Source organism: Haliotis cracherodii, unplaced genomic scaffold, assembly GCF_022045235.1.
Source record: "Haliotis cracherodii isolate W230 unplaced genomic scaffold, xgHalCrac1.p SCAF_5, whole genome shotgun sequence".
Lineage (NCBI taxonomy): Eukaryota > Metazoa > Mollusca > Gastropoda > Lepetellida > Haliotidae > Haliotis > Haliotis cracherodii.
In genome coordinates, this window is record NW_027266308.1 from 56,500,541 (window position 1) to 56,523,320 (window position 22,780).

At 39.3% G+C, this 22,780-nt stretch overlaps 1 protein-coding gene across 1 annotated transcript; it reads left to right on the forward strand.

Moving 5' to 3' along the window:
* The first annotated feature begins 3,527 nt into the window (after nucleotides 1-3,527).
* LOC139443212 (N-acetylated-alpha-linked acidic dipeptidase 2-like) lies at nucleotides 3,528-21,087 on the forward strand. The gene is made up of 18 exons (XM_071224184.1): nucleotides 3,528-3,814; nucleotides 6,012-6,297; nucleotides 8,641-8,766; nucleotides 9,698-9,878; nucleotides 10,132-10,228; nucleotides 11,002-11,091; nucleotides 11,356-11,441; nucleotides 12,535-12,654; nucleotides 13,232-13,317; nucleotides 14,921-14,984; nucleotides 15,911-15,978; nucleotides 16,903-17,009; nucleotides 18,389-18,479; nucleotides 18,631-18,720; nucleotides 19,548-19,713; nucleotides 20,016-20,097; nucleotides 20,376-20,468; nucleotides 20,877-21,087. The coding sequence occupies exons 1-18, from the start codon at nucleotides 3,528-3,530 to the stop codon at nucleotides 21,085-21,087; spliced, it is 2,331 nt and encodes a 776-aa protein (XP_071080285.1).
* Nucleotides 21,088-22,780: the final 1,693 nt, after the last annotated feature.

Consider the following 22,780-nt stretch of genomic DNA (forward strand, 5'->3'; position numbering starts at 1 on the left):
GAAATAAACTGCATTTATTGTATTTATGTCTTTAGTGTTGGTACAGCCAGATTGTATATACACTTAGAGATCAGTGGAAACTGCTGATCCATTCTCCGCAGTTCGGTTTTCGACGCTTAGCTGTATCAGGATCCGCAGTAGGTTCGAATCCAAACTTTACAGAGTTAATATATACATGGTGCCAACCAATGAGCCCCGTAAGTCACATTCATAGGTGAGGTGAAATGGGGTTTAACGTCGCGTCCAAGATTATTGCACTTATATAGCGACGTGCATGTGTTTGTGTGGCTGCTTGTACTAGTCCGGACTGATGCCGAACTATAGTGCTAGCTCAATGAGATACCATGCCGCAGTTTAACATGAATACCCCACTCAGACATAGTATACTGACTCCGAGCCGACCAGTCCTTGTTTTAGCCCTTAATGCCGAGCGCCAGACAGGGTAACAACAAGTACCATCTTTTAACGTTTTTTGGTATGACGCGGCCGGGGATCGAACCCCAGACCTTCCGCTCTCCGGGCGGACGTTCTACCACTAGACCACGGAGGCGGTCGTCACATTCATAAGATCTGTAAAGTACATGTACATATTGGTCACTACGCGCCAGTGGTTAAGTACGCTCCTTCTGGCTTGACAGTTTCCGGAAGTCAATGCCCCTTACCATTTTGGTTTAACGAGAAGCACAGTTTTAATCGGAAACTTGATAGTTCTTGGAACTGCATACCTTAACGGGTCAAAGTGACCTGCAGAGTCACATAACCACCTTTACATGTTATGTTGTAGACACAAAACGTCCTTTGCAAATTAAATGTATTATTTTCTGTGATCGATGTGTTACAGTTTTACAGAAATAGTGAAAGAAGCGGCGTTATATCCACCACTCTCACTTTTTGGTGAAGTGGTACTCTACATGGTGCATGAAAGTTGATTGTACTTTCCAAGCACAAGGATTGAAGATGATTAACTTGTATTTCTCGAGGTATTCTATTTGGTTCCACTAGTTGATGTCCTTCCAGATGTTCACAAAGCGATAACACTCGAATACAATTCTTAAAGACAACAACCAATAATGGTTATTAAAATATCGGAAATACAGAAAGGATGTATATCAGTGCAAACAAAGGTGATCTTACCAGTCCTCAACGTCTACGTATAGTCTAGAAAGGAAAACAAATGTTTACATAACAACATCAATTATACAGGGTACAGAACATTGCCTGGCCTCGGGCGCTTGAATCCGTTCATATTAACTTATAATAAATGTCCCTATTTATGTATATAACTGTAAACTACTTGTCAAACTTTTGTAGAAATATCGTCCCCTGTCACCCTCACCTGTCCTGTATGTCATCCATGCACTAACCACGTGGCCGACATCACTAACCCCCGTTCACTCACCCACGCGGGTTGCCACCACAGAGGCCATAAATGATCATAAATAAATGTACTACGAACAATAGGAGTAAAAACTGGGCCACTCTGTAGAGGTTGAGGAACATACGAGCGCGTAGTTCGGAAGGTACGTGACTAGCATTTTCGAATATATTTGAAGTTTCCTTCCGTTTACAAATCATTTTAAAAGGTAATATGATCGGGACACTTGGCAGACCTAGAGAGTCGTTCAAAATTATTACGTATATCAAATAACAAATAAATCCAGTAGTTACTGAATACCCAAGTTACCAAGCGTCTTGATTCCACACCCAGCACGAAAGAAGACACAGTTGGCTTATGGACTTACAATATCTAGTCGGAGATTGAAAATGGGCACCAGGCCGAAGAACATAGTCCCTCTTTTAAAATAAAAATACCCTATACTTCTCAAAGGAAATTAAGGACATGATAAGAAGTAGTATTTGAGTAGTATACACTCTTCAAAAGAAGAAACGCACAGGTAGATTTTTAGTAAATTTATTGTACCTAATAAAGTCGATACATTTAATTTAATATCATAGATACAAATATGAGATTTTGGATCTCGATAGTCACATGTTGTCGTTGTACAAAGGCATTGAAAACTGTTCATTGTCATGTCACATAAGGCCACCAGCTTGCGCTCAACTCAGCATCTCGTGTGACTGCCCCGGGCAGCAATCACGGCTCTGCATCTCCTCGGCACTGACTGGATAAGTGTACGAAGTCTGTCCTGCGGAATTCTGTGTCATTCTGCTTGTAAAGCGTTGGCTAGTTGTGGGAGTGTCTGCGACGTGTTCTGACGTTGACGTACACGTCGATCGAGTTCATCCCAGAGGTATTCGATTTGGTTGAGATCTGGAGGTTTCGACGACCAGAACAAGATGTTGGCATTATGAAGAAAGTCTACCGTGACACGAGCTGTGCGCGGTGGGGCGTTGTCCTTTTGAAACAGCTCCCTCTGGCGATCAATCATTGGAAGAAGGTGATTCATGTAGCGATGTACTGTCAAATTTCCGAGAACCACTGCCAAGTCAGATCTCGTGGTGTAGGATATGGCCCCCACACCATGACACTACCGCCACCGAATTTGTCGAATTCACGTTCACAATGTGGGGCAAAACGCTAATTTCGACGACGATAAACACGTTGTCTTCTATGAAACCACACGTCTCCAGTTTCTCAAATTCCAAGGTTGTAAGGTATGGCACTAACGCCATCGTCGCAGTCGATGGATTTGTTGCAATACAGGGACGATAACCTCCTCAAACCAGGGATGCGTCCTGTTGTATCCGTAGCTGTGGCGATCCTGTGCAGGGGTGGTAACTCTTGATCGGCCGGTTCCCTGACGGTCTGCAGTGGAATTGAACTTGTGTATCTGTCACAAAGGCGGTCAAATAGTGCTGTGGTGGAACGTTGAAGTGGCGTGCAACAGAAGACTGCGAATCCCCTCTTTGGATACGTCCTATGGCGATGTTCGATCGGCAGCGCTGAGTCTCAGTAATTTCGAACTTGAAAAATGTTGACAATTAATTGACAAATTATTGGCTTATGCTTGCCTCTTTATAGCCACTACCACGAATTACGAATGCCATAACTTGCACGTGCATTTTGCTTTACTGTTTTTTCTCCATGACATTTCTGAACAAGTGTGAAAACAATGCCGTTTAAGACATTGCAAATCGACAATGGCTGCGATTTGACAAACCGTTTGTCGAATACCAGGCCACCAACATTTTCAAATAACATATATCCAATTTATATACCGGAATTTTTGTGTAGTCAGGTTCAATGAACTACATACTACTATGTTTGAAGAGTGTATGTGCAAACTATAGAGGAATATTTTGTTCAATTATGTTTGGCCAAATTCTGCATTATTAACAATCAAGTTTTTCTATAGCTGTTAGATTGAAACAGAGAGGGAATATCAGATTTTGTATTTGAACGAATCCTTGCCATGGGCACCGAATACTGTTTATATAACCCACTTTATTGTGAGTACAATGGGAAGAGGTGTGATGTGACATGTATGGCGTAATTAAAATACAATGTGTTGACATTTCCATTCTGACATTTTACATTAAAAATGTAATGTCTATGAACTAGGGCGATGTCCATGCTGCAATTCATCGCTCCTGATGGTGACCGCATGGTCAGACGGAATCTTAGGAGGCCTCTGTTGTTTTATGGTATCGTCACCACCGTGGTGGGCGTCTGTGTGGGGATCCTTCTAGGACGCTTCGCCTTCTGTCCCGCGGAGGACCCGCCCACAAAGGTGGCAAAGAACGGAACTTTCCTTCCTGGCATACCCGACTCCATTATTAAAGATGGCGACCCTGGGATAACAGCGCGACTGATGAATGAAATTAGTAATAGAAACATTGAAGGATTCCTTAAGTAAGTAGTCCCTTACTTTTATATACTTTTGGTTCGAATAAAAGCCTAGTTTTTCAAATTTCAATGGAGATTGAAATATTCGAAACCGTTACGTATGTGTCATAAGGAATAGCTAGGACTGGGTTTGAGTAGATCTTAATTCATAAGGAATTGTTATAATTACTGGGTTTAAGTAGAGCCTGATAAAAGTGATTGTGGAAGAAGGTTTTTGTTGATGGCCGCTTCGGATATTAATTCAGTCATATGCATATCACGGCGTGTTAGCTTGTTTCGGGAGGACAGCCCAAAGTGATGAGGGATAATAGATACTTGACATTTGTTGAAACCCAGGAACATGTTTTTGCTATTAACAAACTACGACAGGCGAATTTAGGATACGAACACACGCGAAGGTTATCTCAGGGTCCTCCGAATACATTCAGATGTAAAGACAGGTACAGTTAAACCCTTTCACTCCACATCCCTTTACATGCTTTGTCTCTGCAAATACGTCAATGATACTGTGGCATTGTGACACTGTGATACTGTGCTATGTCCAGGGAAATAGTTTTAAGGGGAAATGAAGGAAAACATCAAAAACTTAACATTGAAACAATACAATGACAAACTCACAATTAGCAGAACACAATCACAAGGATGAGCGGAATGTCCAGTTCAGAAGGAGGTGATCGGAGTCCAAGCACAAAACAAGCATATCCTCCAAGCGGCACATCCTGCTCGCGGTCGTCCGTACACAAGTTGGGCATTTTATATACACACAGTGGACGTTACGGTGCTACCGGCTGTGCAGGATATACCGTATTCGACGTAATAAGCGCCCCGGCGATTTTTGCTCATATATTGACTTGTGAACAATCCCATTTAGCACCCCTTCCGATTGATCAATGTACACAAGACCTCTTAATTCGCGTATAATACGCACTCGTGTGTTATATGCATTCTTAATTATGGGCAATTAAATTCTGGAAAAATATATCTGTCGCATATAAACATTTCAGTCTGTCAGCATAAACCACGAAATGTATCTTTCCACTCTGTTTTTTCCACCAAAATATTATTCTATTTCTAATTTTGAGAGCGTCCTGGGCGCCTATTACGTCGAATACGGTACTTGCCATTTACACCCGATGTCATCACTGAATTTCACTGCTATGTTGCTTTTTAATGCCCAATGGAATTTGTTTCGGCAGATAACCGAGGCTGAATGTTCCCTGGCGTTTACGCTTTATATATTCAGGTGAAAGATGAGGTGAAATGGGGTTTAACGTCGCGTCCAAAATTATTGCACTTATATAGCGACATGCATGTACGTGTGTGTGTGTGTGGCTGCTTGTACTAGTCCGGACTGATGCCGATTTATAGTGCTAGCTCACTGAGATACCATGCCGCAGTTTAACATGAATACCCCACTCAGACACAGTATACTCCGAGCCGACCAGTCCTTGTTTTAGCCCCTTAATGCCGAGCGCCTGACAGGGTAACAACAAGTACCATCTTTTAACGTCTTTTGGTATGACGCTGTCGGGGATCGAACCCCGGACCTTCTGCTCTCCGTGCGGACGCTCTACCACTAGACCACGGAGGCGGTCATAGGCTGATTGAAGCGAGTACCGCTACATAATAGATAACAGTTGACAGGAACCCAAATACATGTTTGATAAATATTGGTAATATCAAATGTTACTAGTTTCGTAAAATCAGCGTTACACACACACACAATTATGTAATATTCCTTACGTATCACATGACGTTTTTCAAATGTGATGAATGGTTATAAAGTTAACACTTTTTATGTTAACCTTTCTTAAACAATATCATTGCTGATTGTTAGATAACTGTAGATCATAGGTATTGAAGATCATATTCCGGGGCAAATATAATTTTAATGATAAGAAAATGTGTCAAACCATGAAACAACTGTACTGGTAGACATTTGGTAATTTCTTTTCAACCTTGTTGGCGGCCATCTTGAAAAAAGTAACATTGATCACTCATCAAGATATATCAACCCCAATCCTTGTTTTTCTTGTTTTACACAATTTCTTGTTTTTACCACAGCCTAATTTTCGTTGTGAAACGGCTGGACTGAAGGCTCAATTATACAGGCAACATTCTGTTACAAAACACTTTCAGGTTAAAGATCTTCATTAAACAGCAAATGAGAAGCTGACGAAACATTTGATCGTCTTTTCCACAGACACATAACATCGAAACCTCACGTGGCGGGGTCAGAAAACAGCCTTGACCTTGCTAAATGGACCAAGGCTAAATGGGAGGAGTGGGGTTTTGATGACGTCAAGCTAACGCCGTATGACGTTCTTCTGTCCTTCCCCGACGCCAACAATCCTAACGTGGTGCGCGTCCTTGACGACGTCGGGGGTGTTGTTTACGAGTCTCCTCTAAGGGAAGCCAACTTGACTGGAGAAGATGACCCTACTGCGTTGCCGCCGTACAATGCTTACTCCCCAGCAGGCCTCATACAGGTTGGATCAATGAATCAGGAATATCTGTAGACATACGATCGACAGAGAGACTACTAATTTAAGTGGACGTCTCTTATAACGTGCCTATGATACTGATTCATAAACGCATTGTCATGATAAACTCGTACAATCGACTCTGATTTTGGCAGAGATTTCTGATGAATATGGAAAGGGTTTTGTCTCTTTTAGTTAGATACTATACTACTTTGTGTAATGATCACAGACAGATAGAATATGAATTTCATTTTCAACTTAGGGCAATCCTTTGTATATGTGTATACACATGCGTAGGTATTACTCCACCGTCTCATACGGACCAGCAATGTTTAAAGATAATAAGCGTTTGAGAGTTTCAAAATGTTTATAATATATAGTAGCATTGAAATGTCATTTATTGATGACTGCCATGATTGTTGCAAGGTATCAAACAATGTTTTTGTAAACACTTCAAAAATAAGTTACTTACTAACTTCTTGATCGAACCAAAAACAGTAAAATCTTTACTTTAAAGGTATATTTTCCCCCATATTGAACGCCCACTGTCATCCAAAAACTTATAACAGGCGACTAGTTCGTTATATACGAACAACACGCGGGTATGGGTAAGGGTGTCATATTGACAGTCCAATACGGATATAACGAATGTCAGGAGCAAAAACAGTTCGGTATATCCAAAAGTAACTTTTCACTGGAACTCGTTCCACAAAGCGATCTTAGATCTAACATTGTCTAAAAGAAATTATGCATTCGTTACAACCGACTTTACCTATATTCGATTTCGTTATACATGTAGTCTTTTGTAACAATGGGTAACATGTGAAAGTATTTAGTACATGTTTGTTGGCTTAGAGATGGCGGTTTGTGACGATGAACGTAGCAGCCTTGCATTTATTCGTGTGTCATTCTTGAAACCAAAATAGTTTCTTCTGGTATAATAAATGTCAAACTTATTTAACATTTGACATTGACATGACGGTATTACAACACGGGTTATAAAGATGATTTATAACGGTCTGATGTTATTGCTGCAGTTGTTGGTAAATTTAATTTGTCCGGTATAAACGCTGTCAAGGGTACAATGAAGATACTCAAATTTGATTTTGACAATACGGTATCAAAAGAGGGTTTGTGAAGAATTCGCTGACTGAACTCATTCATTCGTGAGTCACAGAATTAACAGTAACATACATTAAGAAAGTAAGTTTCTCGGATATAACACCGGTTATATGGGATTGTTACGATGTTTACTTGTACAATATTCAGTGAAAACATTTTCTTATACAAGAGTACACTAACACTTATTTCAGTGGTGTATGGGTAACATTCCTTTAACAACACCAGACCTTCGTACTTCAGCGCCCAATTTAGGTCATTGGGCTTCATTAAATTTACAACGTGGCTGACCTAGGCTGGTGTTGACAGTTTTAACATACATTGTTAGTGTGACTTTCCTTTCAAGTGAAAAGATGCAAAATTATGCTTTTAGGGGTCTGACAAGTGTTAAATCACCCTTCAATTGATGAACACCTCACTCATAACGATCATATATATTTGCAACATAAATATACTACTCAAAGTTTGCTAAGAATCAACACCTGAACTCCAGTACTTTTCACTGATAAATCAAAATACTGCCTGGACTTCACCGAGCGTCGTAGAAAGATTTGAGGTATCCAACGTAGCCGAACATGACCGTTATGGAGGGGCTCAATCATGATGACACAGGTATGATATTCCGGATGTGTAGGCGAGACCGTACACTGGTACAGTCGGACAGGACTTCTTCCTCACGGACGAAAACGCACAGCTTCATCGCGCCAGGGTCGTTGATACCTACTTAGAACAGGAAACTATTGACCTCAACCCGATCGAACACACGTGTAACGAGCTGCAGATCATCAGCCTCTAACAACTCCATGTCCTTCCGTACGTGGATCACATACGCGATACTGAGAGATATTGGACATTGAATTTGTTTTCGTAATTTGTTTACTAGTCCGGTTTGGTCAGATGCTCTCATTTGGATGGGTAATTATTGGTCACATGTTGTTTCATGCATTGTTTGCACACGACAACGGACATTTGTTCACTAAACATGTCTTCGCGCAACATTGTCCTTGGCTATTTCATCATAGTTTGACGTATTACCTTTTAAAGAGGTGATCCTTAGCAAACTTTGAGTAGTATAGCGTTTTTCAAATAAACTTGTGTTTGTTCGCTTTTTCCAAACAGACCAGTTTGTAAATAAAAAAGAGACAAAACCATTGGCATAATCATAAAAATATCAACATGGTTCTGTGGTGTTTTTGTCATAAAACCTATTTTCTTATTTTCCCTGTGAAGGGGGATATGGTGTATGTGAACTACGGGCGGGTGGAGGATTACAACTGGCTGAAGAATCACACAAATATTAATGTCACAGGCAAGATTGTCATTGCCAAATATGGCAAGATCTTTAGAGGAAGCTTGGTAAGTATATATGTTTTAACTTTCATTCAGTACTTCAACAATTAAATCATTAAGTAAAATGTAATTTTTTCTTGTTGGAACGTTTTAAACTCAATGCTAGAGTTAGTCGTCATATAAAAACTATGTCTTGTCACTCATAGAGATATATTATTTCATTGTGCTTTAGCAGATCGGACGTGGCGTGATGAGAGTATGGGGAAATCTATAAATATATAACTGTTTTAAGGATGTGTTGCGAGTTTTGTAGTTCTGTAGTTTAACGCTGCCAGGAACTGTATTCACGTCATGGCACCACCTGACACCTTCATGATGGAAGAAACTTAAGCTAAATGACGGCGGCCTGTAAATAATCTGTGACAGCCAATCCATGACCAGTGATCGATATTGTGAACACTATGACACGCAATCAACTATGTCACTGAATCTTACCACCAGTTCCTGTGGTCGCCTATTGCGATCAGCATAAGTTGTCAGGGAACCTATTCTTTCCTAGAATCCCCTATGGGGTAAAATGGATTGCGTCGTAGACGGATACCACTTTAATGAAACCCACGAGCAAGGATGTGGTGTTGACAGATCAAGGATCATAATCAGGGCGAATCTGGGATTTGAATCAAAGATCAGCGCATCCTGTAAGGATTGTAACTCTTCACAGCGAATTGCAAAGACTTACACAACCGACTACACCTCAAATGGTGATAAGAGCGGAATATACTTACAAAGCCATAAGCTTGTAATGACTATTCACCTGTAATTTTGATAATATAATTCTGACTGACATTGTAGAAAATAGAGCGATGCTTCTAACGTTACTCGTTTAGGGGTCATGCCGAAGGCCAGTCTTCGAATCCCAACATGGGCACAACGTGTACCGTGATATTACTGGAATATTGTTGTGAGCGGCATAAAACCATACTCACTCACATTGTAGGTTGAAATAGCTGCCGATCACGGGGCGACTGGCGTCATCATCTATTCAGACCCCAAGGACTACACACAGAGTGGCACGGGGGTGTACCCAGACAGCTCGTTCCTGCCTCCCTCCGGTGCACAGAGGGGGACAATCTATGAAGACAATGGAGACCCCCTAACTCCAGGATACCCTGCTACAAGTAATTATCAAATATCCCATAGGAATACCAAACAATTTCCCAACTAGGTAATTATTAAGCTGTAAATAACAATGTTGTATGGCCACGAATTAATTATTTTAATTGGTTTTGACAAGTATTTGAGAAAAGTGTTGGTGAGAAAATGGTCTTATATGTTCTGCAGAATGGTGTCCAGCGTCTATACCAAACGTGCATTACATATGTCTACAGCTACTGTTAAAGTATGACAGCATCATGTGGTGATGTGTTCTAGAGTCGGCCTACAGATATTCTGAAGACTCTCCAAAGGTAAAGCTTCCCAGGATTCCAGCCCACCCAATAGGATATGGCATTGCTGAGAAAATCCTCTCGTACGTAATGCATATTCTATAACCATATTCATCAAATGTCTATCACATATAAACTTGCAAGAGTACAGCCATGTAATTTGAATTGTTTTTCCAAAAATTAAAAAGTTTAATTATCTAAGATTTCAAAAAATGTTTCGTGGAATGGTTCACTTCATCCTTCTAAACACGTGTCTTGTCTCTAAGGATTGCATGTCAAAGGAGTATGTTGCTATTTAGGGTTACCGTTAGAAGATTGCCCACGGAAGTCAGATTCGAGATCACGATAGACTGCTTCACTTAACCAAACATTTGTGTTTCGTGTACCAGTTACATCTGGTCATAAATGCAATAATTCACAGTCTAAAAAAGAAGAAGCACTAAACCTGTGTTCATGGGTTTCTCTAACGTCGTAAATGACACACCGTAGTATAACTGATGTTCTGTTTAATTCGGCTTTAACCAAACTCACCCATTCACTCAAACACCAAAGCATCCTTGAGAGGAGAGATGAAGCATCGATCTTTAAATGCATTCAGACAATTAACAGTGTTACATTTTTAGGACCTGATTCGATAAAAGAATTTAATTTTGAGGAGAAATGATTTTTTTTCTTGTGTGGTACCTAACTTACATTCTCCACTTATATTGAACAAAATATCTGCCACGTGATACTGTGCATGAGATGCCAGTAACTTCAGACAGCCTATGATGTTTGGTCAGCAGAAAACTGTTCCACTAAAACACCGGTTGCTCAAAATCTCAGGTTATTTTGACCGTGTATCGCTGTTTATCAGGGAGATGGGCGGCCCGGAGGTTCCCCCTGACTGGCGAGGAGGGATCAACATTACATACAGACTCGGGCCGGAGCTGAGGTCAACAGGATGGTATGTTGTATAAGATACTATGTAACATGTGTCACTAGAAGATTTATCGAACTGTATTGTTTGTACACAAACTATTGACACATGTTAAGAATTATCATTTCGAGGTTTTTTAAGTTAGAAATACTTATGTTGATGAATTGATATGTTCACAACCATATATGGTAATTAAACAAATATGTAAATCGGTTTTTCTGTATCCATGTGTTATTAATTCATTCATCAATCCATATATGTATCCATACATTAATAAATGTAATGTTTCAGGAAGATTCAAATCAACATCTCCACGACGAATGTGATAAAAACAGTTCACAATGTGATCGGCACTATCGAAGGCGCTATTGAACGAGGTAAATAACTTTAGATATACACAATACATGTATACAGTTCGTCAATAGCATAGAAAATTTGAAATGGAAAGATCGAAGAAGGACAATGGCCATTTTTGGCCCTCAGTATTTTCATAATTTCAAAATATATAATTTCAGATATATAGAGAATCTCACTCGAGTGTCTTTTGATATCAAATATATCAACACGAGTTGATAAAAGTGGAAAAATTCCGAGGCTTGCCGAGGATTTTTGCCACTTTTATCAACGAGTGTTGATATATTTGATATCAAAAGACACGAGGGTGAGATTTTATTTATCATTCAACATCATTCTTCCAACTTTTTCAATTTGTAGACAGTAATTAGCAGTGTCTTCAGTGTAAAAAGTACAGCTAACAGCTTCAGTAGCAGAACCATTAGTGATGTCCTTTGATTGTGACGTCATGGTAACCAGTGACGTCACAATGGTCTGCAAAGCATTGTGATGTAATTTCATTGCAGCGATATCTACAGGGTAGATATCGCTTGATCTAATCCAAGCGATATCTCCTGTGGGAGCCAGTTTTGGATGATAAAGTTATATAGATGAGAACTAGGCTTGGTTCATTTCAACAAATGTATGTTTGGGACTTATGTCAACCCTAAGTGTATAGGTAAGAATAAAATGTGCCCCAAAGACTTATTTTGGAGGTTTTTATGAAGAGTGTTTCTAATATTTGAACATGATTACGTTTTTGACCCAAGCTGATTATTTTAGGAAATGAACATAAAATCATTACAAACATATGTTAAAACATGTCAGAACTCCAAAGTAAAAAAGGTTATTTGTCTGCCATTGTTCATGACTGATAATGTTTATACCATACTTATTAAAATTCAAAGTTTTACGTATCTATTTGACGTTTCCAGCTGGCATAAAGTGTTCAATGCAAATTACTATTTTGACTTGTACCATGTGTTCCAGTGAACACTTGTGTTTGTGGCGGGTGGTACAATTTGGCACCTTTTCGCGAACAACTGGTAACATCACTGACATTGTGATTCCTAAACACGTGCTTATGATCGTACAATGATTATGGAAATGGTTTTGTTATTGTTTTTGTTTATTTAGATCGGTACGTTCTCATTGGAAATCACCGAGACGCCTGGGTATACGGGGCTACAGATCCGGGGAGTGGCTCGGCCGTCATGATGGAGGTTGCACGAGTAATGGGAAACATGGCGAAGGCTGGTCAGTAGTCTTGTTTATTTATTCATTTTTCATGGTTGTGACTTTCTCGAATGACCGAAGTGTAAAAGGTCATATTAAGAACAAATAGTTCATGAAAGTATCTGTGACGACCAATAATGTTTTGGTGAGATTATTTTGAATACAACCAAAACCTATTCATTCCTATAGTAGATACCGTAATCTTTAATGCTTATTTCTCACATGCTCATATTGAAAAGTTCTGTAACTATTCCATGCCAATAGTTATTTGACTACTATTTCAATTCCTTCCTCTGCTTTTTCACATCATATGATATGACTCAATCCTTACTGCCATCTGGAAGAACATATACCAACGTTTCAACAGGTAGCCATGGTTACTTAGACATTTATCAACATAAATCAATGTATATATATCTAAACGAAATTTTGAAGTTCGGTACAAATGGAAAATACTGGTGCTTAAGAATGTTCTTGGTGTATACATATATTGCAGCAGAGTTCTTGGAAAAAAGTTACCATGTTGACATGCTTATCGTCCTTACATTGTATGAGTAAGGTCAACTAAATTAATTCTTAATGCCGTCAATGACAACAGGTATATGGCGGCCCCGGAGATCTGTTCTGTTCTGTAGCTGGGCAGCGGAGGAGTATGCGCTCATCGGTTCCAATGAATGGGCAGAAGTGAGTTTTTAGGCGCCGACCGTAAAATACCTGATACGTTTTCAAACGTTTTAACTCTTCTTAGGTTGTTTATAGGTTCACTAATGATTTCTTCAACCACATACCCACAACAATGGTTATTAAAATTACAGTAATATCAGTATCGTTTAGACACCCGATTTATTACAAATTGTCCTATTGACTTGCCTTGCCTTTGCATGTGTTTGTGGCGGAAGCCATCGGTGCGACAGGATACGCTCACCTTTTCGCGAACACCTGGATAATCACTATTTGATAGTAATTCATAAATAAAAGCCACAAAACCCTCTTCATATTCAAAAGAAATTTCTAAGTCGATTATACGACTCCCACCATATCATGAGCATACGTTTATAAATAGGTGTTCCCAGATATAACAATGTTTATACACAAAGAATGCTTCCCCGAGTTGATGCAGTGCAGCTGTCATCAGTAGACTGACATGTATCTGTGTAGTTGTAAGGTTTACATAATGTAGTATGAAAACACGACAAACGTCTTTGCATTCCAACAATATGTGGTCTGGAGCAATGAAGTTACTCTTTGAGGAGGACTGACTAACTATGTATGCAGGTCGTGCACATAATACACATGGACACTAGTATCTACCATATCTGGGTAAGAAACATAGCACCTGAACGGCTGGCTGAGGAAATAAAAGCGACAAAACCCTATCAATATTCATAAGAAATCGCTGTTGAAGGCAGAGTCGATTATATGATTCGGACTGTATCACGAGCATGCGCTTATAAATCCCTATCAAATAGTGATGATACCAGGTGTTCGCGAAAAGGTGAGTGTATCCTGCCCCACCGGTGGCACTTGTCACTAACACATGCAAAGGTAAGTCATTTGTCCATCGGAAAAAAACACGGGAACATATTGTACAAGTCAAAATAAGGAACTGCATGGGGCATAATGTTTGTCAGTGAAGCATCAAATTTCGAAATGTCCTCCACATGCCTACTATAAAACTTTGTGAAAGCTTTCCTGAGGCCTTGAATACAGGCTTATGATATAGTTTTTTCGCAGTCATTTTTATGATTATGAAAAGGGATTTGTCGCTTTTACTTATATAGATGTAAAATAATATGAAGAAAACGAAGTAACTACATACTATTTATATATCTACCTAATCCACGTACACTATCACGCTTAAAGCCATGATACTTAGGGCACCAGATATCGTTTTATTTGTTAAAACTGTCTATGATTAATTTGCAATATTTACACGCTCATTTAGAAAGATGCATTGTCAATCAAGACTAAAATCTTTTTTTCATTAAGTACACATTTGGGAAGACCGCATTTTTCGGATTATCTTTGTTGCGTTTTGACGCCAGACCAAACCAATTCAAAACGTCAAAGACAGATGTACAACCAGTCCCGATTATCTAACGAAACATATTGCTTTGGGTGTACAATGCCAAATAGTGATACAGATTACATGAATGGATCATTGATAATCAGTGATGACACCAGGTTTCGCGAAAAGGGGAAGTATGACCTGCCCCTGGCACTCGCACAATTTGGATAAAAAAGTCAAGTCATACCTTATCAAGATAGAATTGTTTATAATTTTCAGGAATATCGCAAAGCTTTGAGGGAAAGGGCTGTGGCGTATATCAACCTCGACACGGTTGTTACAGGTAGGTATACCTCATTCATCACTCTGTACATTCTGACACAACTTTAACTTAACTGTTTCCTCGAACATGCTTGACAACTTCTAAATATTACCAGGATTACCAATATCCTTCGTTTTATCCCCATGCAGAAGAAAAAGTGTAGATGCCATTCGACGTTAAAGTAAATGGGTTGTCAATTCGTGGTTTATTGATTTATTGGTTTCTTTCTTTAATATGTACTCTGCAAAAACAAAGAAACGCAAGAGTGATTTTTGATGTATGTTTTATAGATCAAATAAATAACCAACAGATGGTGATCGATTATTCAAAATTGGCGTACATCGATTTCGTTGTTGCGATGGGCTTCCGTCAGTGGTGGCATGTTTTCGCTGTTCACTTGCTGTAAGGTTGTGATGGCATGTTAAATGAAACCCAACGCTTTTATAGCCCAACGAGTGATGTTGCACGTGCATGTCATGTTGGTTTGTTTCGACGCCAGGCTCTGACGTGGTTGTGTTTTTGCTATTGTTCTCTCTTTTCACCAAATTTCTTCTGTACCTCATTCATTACACGCAAATCAATCCCAGCCCATGCAGAAATGATCAATTCATTTTTGGTATTAATTTTGTATGGATGTCGGCAACATTCTGTCAGAATATTTACGATTTTAATACGTTTGCGTTTCTTCTTTTGCAGAGTATATATATATATATATATATATATATATATATATATATATATATATATATATATATATATATATATATATATATATATATATATATATATATATTGAAGCAGATATAATATCACACTCATATTTATTACTCATATATCTGCGTAAACTAACATTGTTTGGACCAGATCGGATAGTTCAACGTTAGGATATATGTTCGTCCAAGTATACTCATCTTCTACGTGGTCTGTGTACAATCTGCATGTTCCAGGAAACTATTCTCTACGTGCTAGTGCGACTCCGCTGATGTACCACGCTGTATATGAAGCTGCCAAGAAGGTTAGACGTCTACCATATTGTCGCGTGTACAGATAGTCATGTTATTCAGTGTAGAAGCCCACAATGCAGTTTTTAATGATTTGTTAAAGGCATGATGTTTTCAAATATTCTTTATTAATGTTTTATCGTACTGTGGATAGTGTTATCGATGCGATAAACCAATCCGATGAATTTCCGATATATATTCAAATAAGGTCACCTTGGAGGAACTACTTTTAATAACCTGGAATGTCTACTTACTTAATAAACGTTTGCCTTACGTTTGGATATGTGTTACTCGATGTGTGGGTGTTTCTGTACATAACTTATTTGGCACTATATCATAAATGGGGCAATTCACTCGAGCATTCAGTTTGTACTCCTGCATACAGGAAGTTACTTCAGTGATAGAAAATAGTCTTTAACATTTATTATTCTGAGAAGGACGTTATGTTATAAAGAGATTATTGCCGCGTGCATCTCATCTGATATACATTGTATGATATTTACGGGCTTTTCAAAAACATTGAGTTTCTTTTGTAAGTGCAAACACGAATTGGACCAGTGAACATTGAAATAGTTATATAATTAATAATTATATTCTCACGAGACACACAAATGAATATACCGCTGAACTCCTTCATGGCTGACAAATCTCCCCAAACTACCACTGACACCGACTTTTTAATGCTTTCTACCAACAGATCATGCCTTGTGAATTTTACAGCCTCTACAATTTCCTTTTGTTTGCAATTCTGAACCGGAGTCAATATTTATACATACAGATATTCCAATACAGTTGCTCCATTGTGTTTTGGAGGCTTTGGGTTGATAAGCTTAGCCCGGATGTAGATGCGTCGTGGTCACATTTATCCGTCAGTAATCTATGACGTCTCTGTGCCCGTGTGGTATTTGGTAAATAAGATGTTGCTGTTTGGTGCCCAGGTACCTAATCCGAACCATACAGACACCGATCACCCAACGCTGTATGATAACTGGCTGCTGAAGATGGAATGGGCGGATGAGGACGGGAACAATCTGAACATTCCCAGGTATCACATTGTTTATACACCATGAATGCTTCCCCGAGTTGATGCAGTGCAGCTGTCATCAGTAGACTGACGTGTATCTATGTAGTTGTTAGGTTTACATTACGTATTATTAAAACACGACCGACGTCTTTGCATTCCTACAATATGTGGTCTGGAGCAATGAAGTTACACTTTGAAGAGGACTGACTGGCTGTGTATGCAGGTCGTGCAGATAACATACAGGGGCACTACTGTCTACCATGACTGGGTAAGAAACATAACACCTGAACGGCTGGCTGTGGAAATAAACGCGACAAAACCCTTTCCATAACCATCAGAAATCTCTGTTTAAAGCAGAGTCGATTGTGCAATTCTGTCAATGACTATATCATGAGCATGTTTATGAATCACTTTGAAATAGCGATGATACCAGGTGTTCGCGAATAGGTGAGCATGACCTGCCCTTATGTTGCTGTTGGCTTGGCGATACGAACGAAATAATCAAACCCAGAGTAACCAATAAATACCCCCAAGCTTGGTCTGATTTCACTGGATGACAACAATCTGATCATCATTACCCCATCTCACATTTATGAATCAGGATTTTTGCCTTCCATCATGTGCTCTCGGTCATCAGCAATAGTATTCCTACTGGTAGGCGAGGATAAGTTAAGCTGTTATCCGACAATTAACCCCGTATGACTATGTATGAGGTCCTCCCACTGGCGCTTACCGTTGTGAAGAAAGGGGTAGCGGGTGGTCCGCGAAAAGCAGTTCGATGGATATGAGCGTGTCCTGTCACGGCGAACCAGTTCTAGTGGCGACCGACCTCGTAATAGTCGTGTGTTCGCTGGAGCGTAGTCAATTACACCGTCATGACCTGCACGTGCTCGACATGCGTACACCCTCTCTACCTGTGACAAACCAAATATGTTTGCCCATATTCTGTGCATCGCCTACTTGTCTCAAACCCGTTTTGTGAGTTGGTTCAACTTATCCTGGATTAACTATAGCACACATCATGTTTTCAAAATACATTCCCATCTTTCTTCAACGTGCCTCCCACTGCACTGAGTGTAGCTTCACGTAAACACCTGGTGTCATCACTGACTTTCAATGGTTCATTTATATAATTTCACAGCTATTGTGCTCTTGACACCAAATGGAATCTGTTTCGGTAGATGATCCAGGCTGATTATTATTTGCATTGACAATGTATATTCAAAGTGATGGACGCTGCGAATAGCTGCAAAATTGCTTATGGGCTTGTAACAACATAATAATCACTTACTTACTCACTCATAGTGACGAAAATGTTACATGGTTCTTATGGAAAGCAATGTAGAGAAGGAATATTGACTTTGTGATGGATAATTTATGACGTCCTTACGTGTTTTCAGGATTGGTTCCATGGGATCTGGAAGTGATTATGCAACCTTGGTTCAACTCACTGGGATTGCATCCGTGGATTTGGGCTTCACATTGGATTATGTATGCTTATCAAAGTCATATCATATTCTTGGGGATAATATCGCGTATGATGTTCATTTATGCCTGACCAATGATAAGGGATTATTTTTATTCCAAAGATGGTTATACTAACATTTCAATGACTTTACATTTTATGGTTTTACTCTTCCAGTCTAAGGGTCCGGTTCAGTTCTTTGCCTTGTACCACACCATATACGAAACATTCTACGCAGTAAAACATTTCATCGATCCCAACTTTGAGGTGAGAAAAACAATTCAAAATGTTCTCTTCTTTCTTTTGTTTGGGTAGATACTAACATGGATACCCCAAAGGAATTGCTCTTTAATCGATTATGCAATAGAATAAGATTAGATCTGTCTATCACAAACATATATGAATCTATTTCACCTCCTTCTGAAGAGGGGCGGTCGGGTAGCCTCGGGTTAAAGCGTTCGCTCGTCACGCCGAACACCCGGGTTCGATTCCCGACATGGGTACAATATGTGAAGCCCATTTCTGGTGTCCCCCGCCGTGATATTGCTGGAATATTGCTAAAAGCGGCGTAAAACCATTCTCACTCACTCACTCCTTCTGAAGATGTAATGTCATCTATATCAAAGGTGTCACCTCGTGTAGGGATTGGGCAAAGGGGTCTTCCTGTCCATTGTCACCAAAGATGGACTTGCATCTTTCCTGCTCATATTGTGTGTCTCTAAACCCACAACATACGATCATCAAAATCTTACTGCGATACTGATTATCCCTCGAGATCTGAGTTTTTTATCAGTATGTAAAATAGGCAGCCATTGATAACATGCATCTTCTTCTGAAAACATGAGGAACCATTAATGTATGTCTGAGACATATATATTGAAATTACCAGAGAAGGAACAATTCGATCTAAATTCTTGTTTTCATTTCATTTCGGGATTACAATATGATGCGATATCGACAATTTTCGGGACTGCGTTTCAAATGTCAGAATGTGTAATAATGTCTTGATAACTGTCGTTAATACTAGCTGGAATCAAGTGATATAGTGTGTGTTCACTGTATCAAGAGACATTAAATATTCCATTTCTCCTCAGTGTCATCGCGCTATCTCTCGGTTGTCTGCGGAGCTTGTACGCTCTCTTGCCGACTCCCTCATCATCCCCTTCAACGTCAGCGACTACAGCTGGGCCCTCAATAGATACTGGCGAACACTGGACACAGAACATGGGGCCAAACTCAGGGACAATTTAGATAACTATGGTAGAGATCTTACTGATTCTGCGGTACCCCAGGTTACGTGTATCCTGAATTAATGTTTATTTGTTATCAAAGAGTCTCAAAGTCTATATGAAAATACCAATGAACCTATTTGGTGCATCAAATCTTGATTTGTTCTCGTAATGAAATATTTAAATGTGTACTTATTTAAATAATATTTTCTTCACAAAATTATCCGATGAATGGAATTTCAAATCCAGTGTTATTTATGATTTGACTTATGAAACCTTTTTTCCTCGTTTGTTTCCCTGCACTCATCATATATCGTCATTGTCTATTGTTAGATGAACTTAAGGACGCCATATCAAACTTCACGGGGGAATCTCAACGGTTCAAAGAAAGACTATCGTCACTGAACAAGTTTGAGTAAGTAGTTCTGTTAACGGTCTTTATCCATCAGAACACCCCATAGACGACGTCACTTAAAGGCTATGCAACCAAGTAATGGAAAATCCAATACATTTTGAGGGAATCAATGCTTGCAAAGATATAGGAATCAGCCACACATGCAGGTAAGTGGTAGACCCATGTTAATAAAAACTCGCCCTGAAAGTTTCGAGACATTTCATCAGGCAAGTAATTAAATGTCTCTGTATGGAATTCGTGACGGTAAGGGTGAGATATTGGTAATTCTATACTTGCAGTCCCCTGGCCACTCGTGCTGTGAATGACCAGCTGCTTCTGCTAGAGAAGGCGTTTCTGGACGATGAAGGATTGCCGGGCCGACCCACGAGAAAGTATGTTATTATGTTCGTTCCGGACTTTTACATTCTTGATGTACTTTATGTGCTGCAAAATTATTAGTGATTGAGTTCTGTTCAACACCGCTCTGCACAGTATTTAAGTTACCATGCAGTGCCAGCCTAATGTGGAATGAAACCCTGAAATGATGATCTGGGAAGATAACCCTTTTGATGAAACCGAGCATCAAACCAATAAACATAATCTCACATACCTTAAGGACAAGTCACAGTGAATTGCAGCGTCTTAGACGACTGAGCCACCCATGCCTACGCACAATTATTCAATTATTGATTCTGAGAAAAACCGCGTATACTATAATACTTATTACATTTGAAAGTTTTATTTTTCAACATACGTTATTCTGATAATGCTAATGTATCTTGTTTCCATCCAATCCTCAGGCATCTGATTGTGGCCGAGAGCAGCAAAGACGCTTATGCCGGAAGTAGTTTTCCTGGCCTCGTTGACCTTCTTTTTGAAATCGCTACTGACCCGGACGTTGATGCTCGATGGACACGTGTAAAGCAACATTTCTCGGTGCTCCTCTTTACCATCCAATCAGCAGCCTCGACGCTTAGTGATGTAATCAGGTTCATGCCTATCATAGAATAAAACATTGCTTGTAGAATAAAACATTCTAATGTTGTAATACATCATCTGCATGTTCTTTTTGTATACCTGTGTCCTTGTGTATATAAGTGAGAAGACAGCAAAACATATTTCAGAGATATATATTCTTCTGAATCGTTATTAGACAAAGACTTGTAATTAATATGGCTTCATGATTATTTCAAAGTGATGTTATATTTTGTGATGGCTTCTGTTGTAAATACAGAAATGATATATTTACCATGCGGTGACCAAAATGGCATTCTTGGTTTAACATTTGATGTCGGCAATAGTTATGATTGATGCAATTGATTGATGCGGGTAAACATAGCCTTAAATATTTCATTAATTTAAAATATAGCGAATAGTTTCTGTCAATGATTATATGAGTAAACGTGACAGGGAAAAAACTTGATCTGATTGGATCAACCAATGGCCGTTCTAGGAAAGGAGAGCAATACAGGCTCAATTAAGGTGTGAGACACAGATGCATATTGTGAAGTTTTTTCTGTGACTATATATGTATCTTGTAACATTTGGATTTATTCTGGCAATAAAAGAACTATATACAAAGATGAAAAGTGTTGAGTGTTTGCTTTTTATGTGATTATTCGAGCACCTGGTCTCTCCATATACTGCGACATGTCCAAAATATTAACTGAGACCTTAAATAAGTATAAGTAAACATATACCAAAATAACAGGAACTGCAGAGAGTAGTTTGACGTTCAAATTCATTAATCCAAAGTGCATGGTAATATAGTTTAGATGAGCTTGTAGAACGAGAACAGTTATGCCTGGACACGATTAAGCTTTACTCTTATTGTTACATTGCAATCTTTTTATGTTGACAATGATCACTCCTAGCATCTCAACTGGTGTCGTAGATGCCACAGTCCTATAAACCCAATGTCAACTCCTGAGGAAATGACAGTGATACATAGTGTCAAATGTTTTTAGACATTCGGTCACAATGACCACGACTACTAATCCCAAAGAGCCATTGTGCTCGGCTCAGAACAAATGTCCCACCTGTGGAGCCTACGCATTATGCTCAGTACATACCGTCCTCCTCAGTATAAACCAATGTCGGTGCCAAACAAATAAACACTTCTGTCACATGTAACATGGTCCTTCACGTATAAAATACTACAAGCAATGATATATTCTGTATTCTGTAGTCATAAACACTTCTGGTTTAGTGACATCACTTCCGATTTCGGAAAAAAGTACAACTTTAAAACATAAAAGTCCATTCTTCTAGCTACTACAATAACAAAGGTATAATCACTTCCTTGATTCGAAGTATCGCTTTTTGTTGGAACCAAATCAGCAAAGGCGCTGTTGTCTCCATTGTTTATAGGCCGCCGTCGCTTCGTAATGCAAATTTCTCAGCTTCATGTCTCAGGGCACGCTTATCCTATTCGGGAACACCTGGTGTCATTACTAATTTCAGCGACCCATTCGTATAGTTTTCATCACCTGTTTGCTTTTTTGTGCATGGTGGACTCTATTTCGACAGATGATCGATTTCTTGCGTTCAGGCGTTGACGTTCTGTATCATAATATTAGTGTTGACCCGAATACCTATTTACTCTTGTCTTTGCGTAATGATATAATCGTAAGTACCAAGGTCCACGTTAAAAATCATGATATCCACGCTCTTCCCACCCATACAGAGATCATTGTACTGAAAA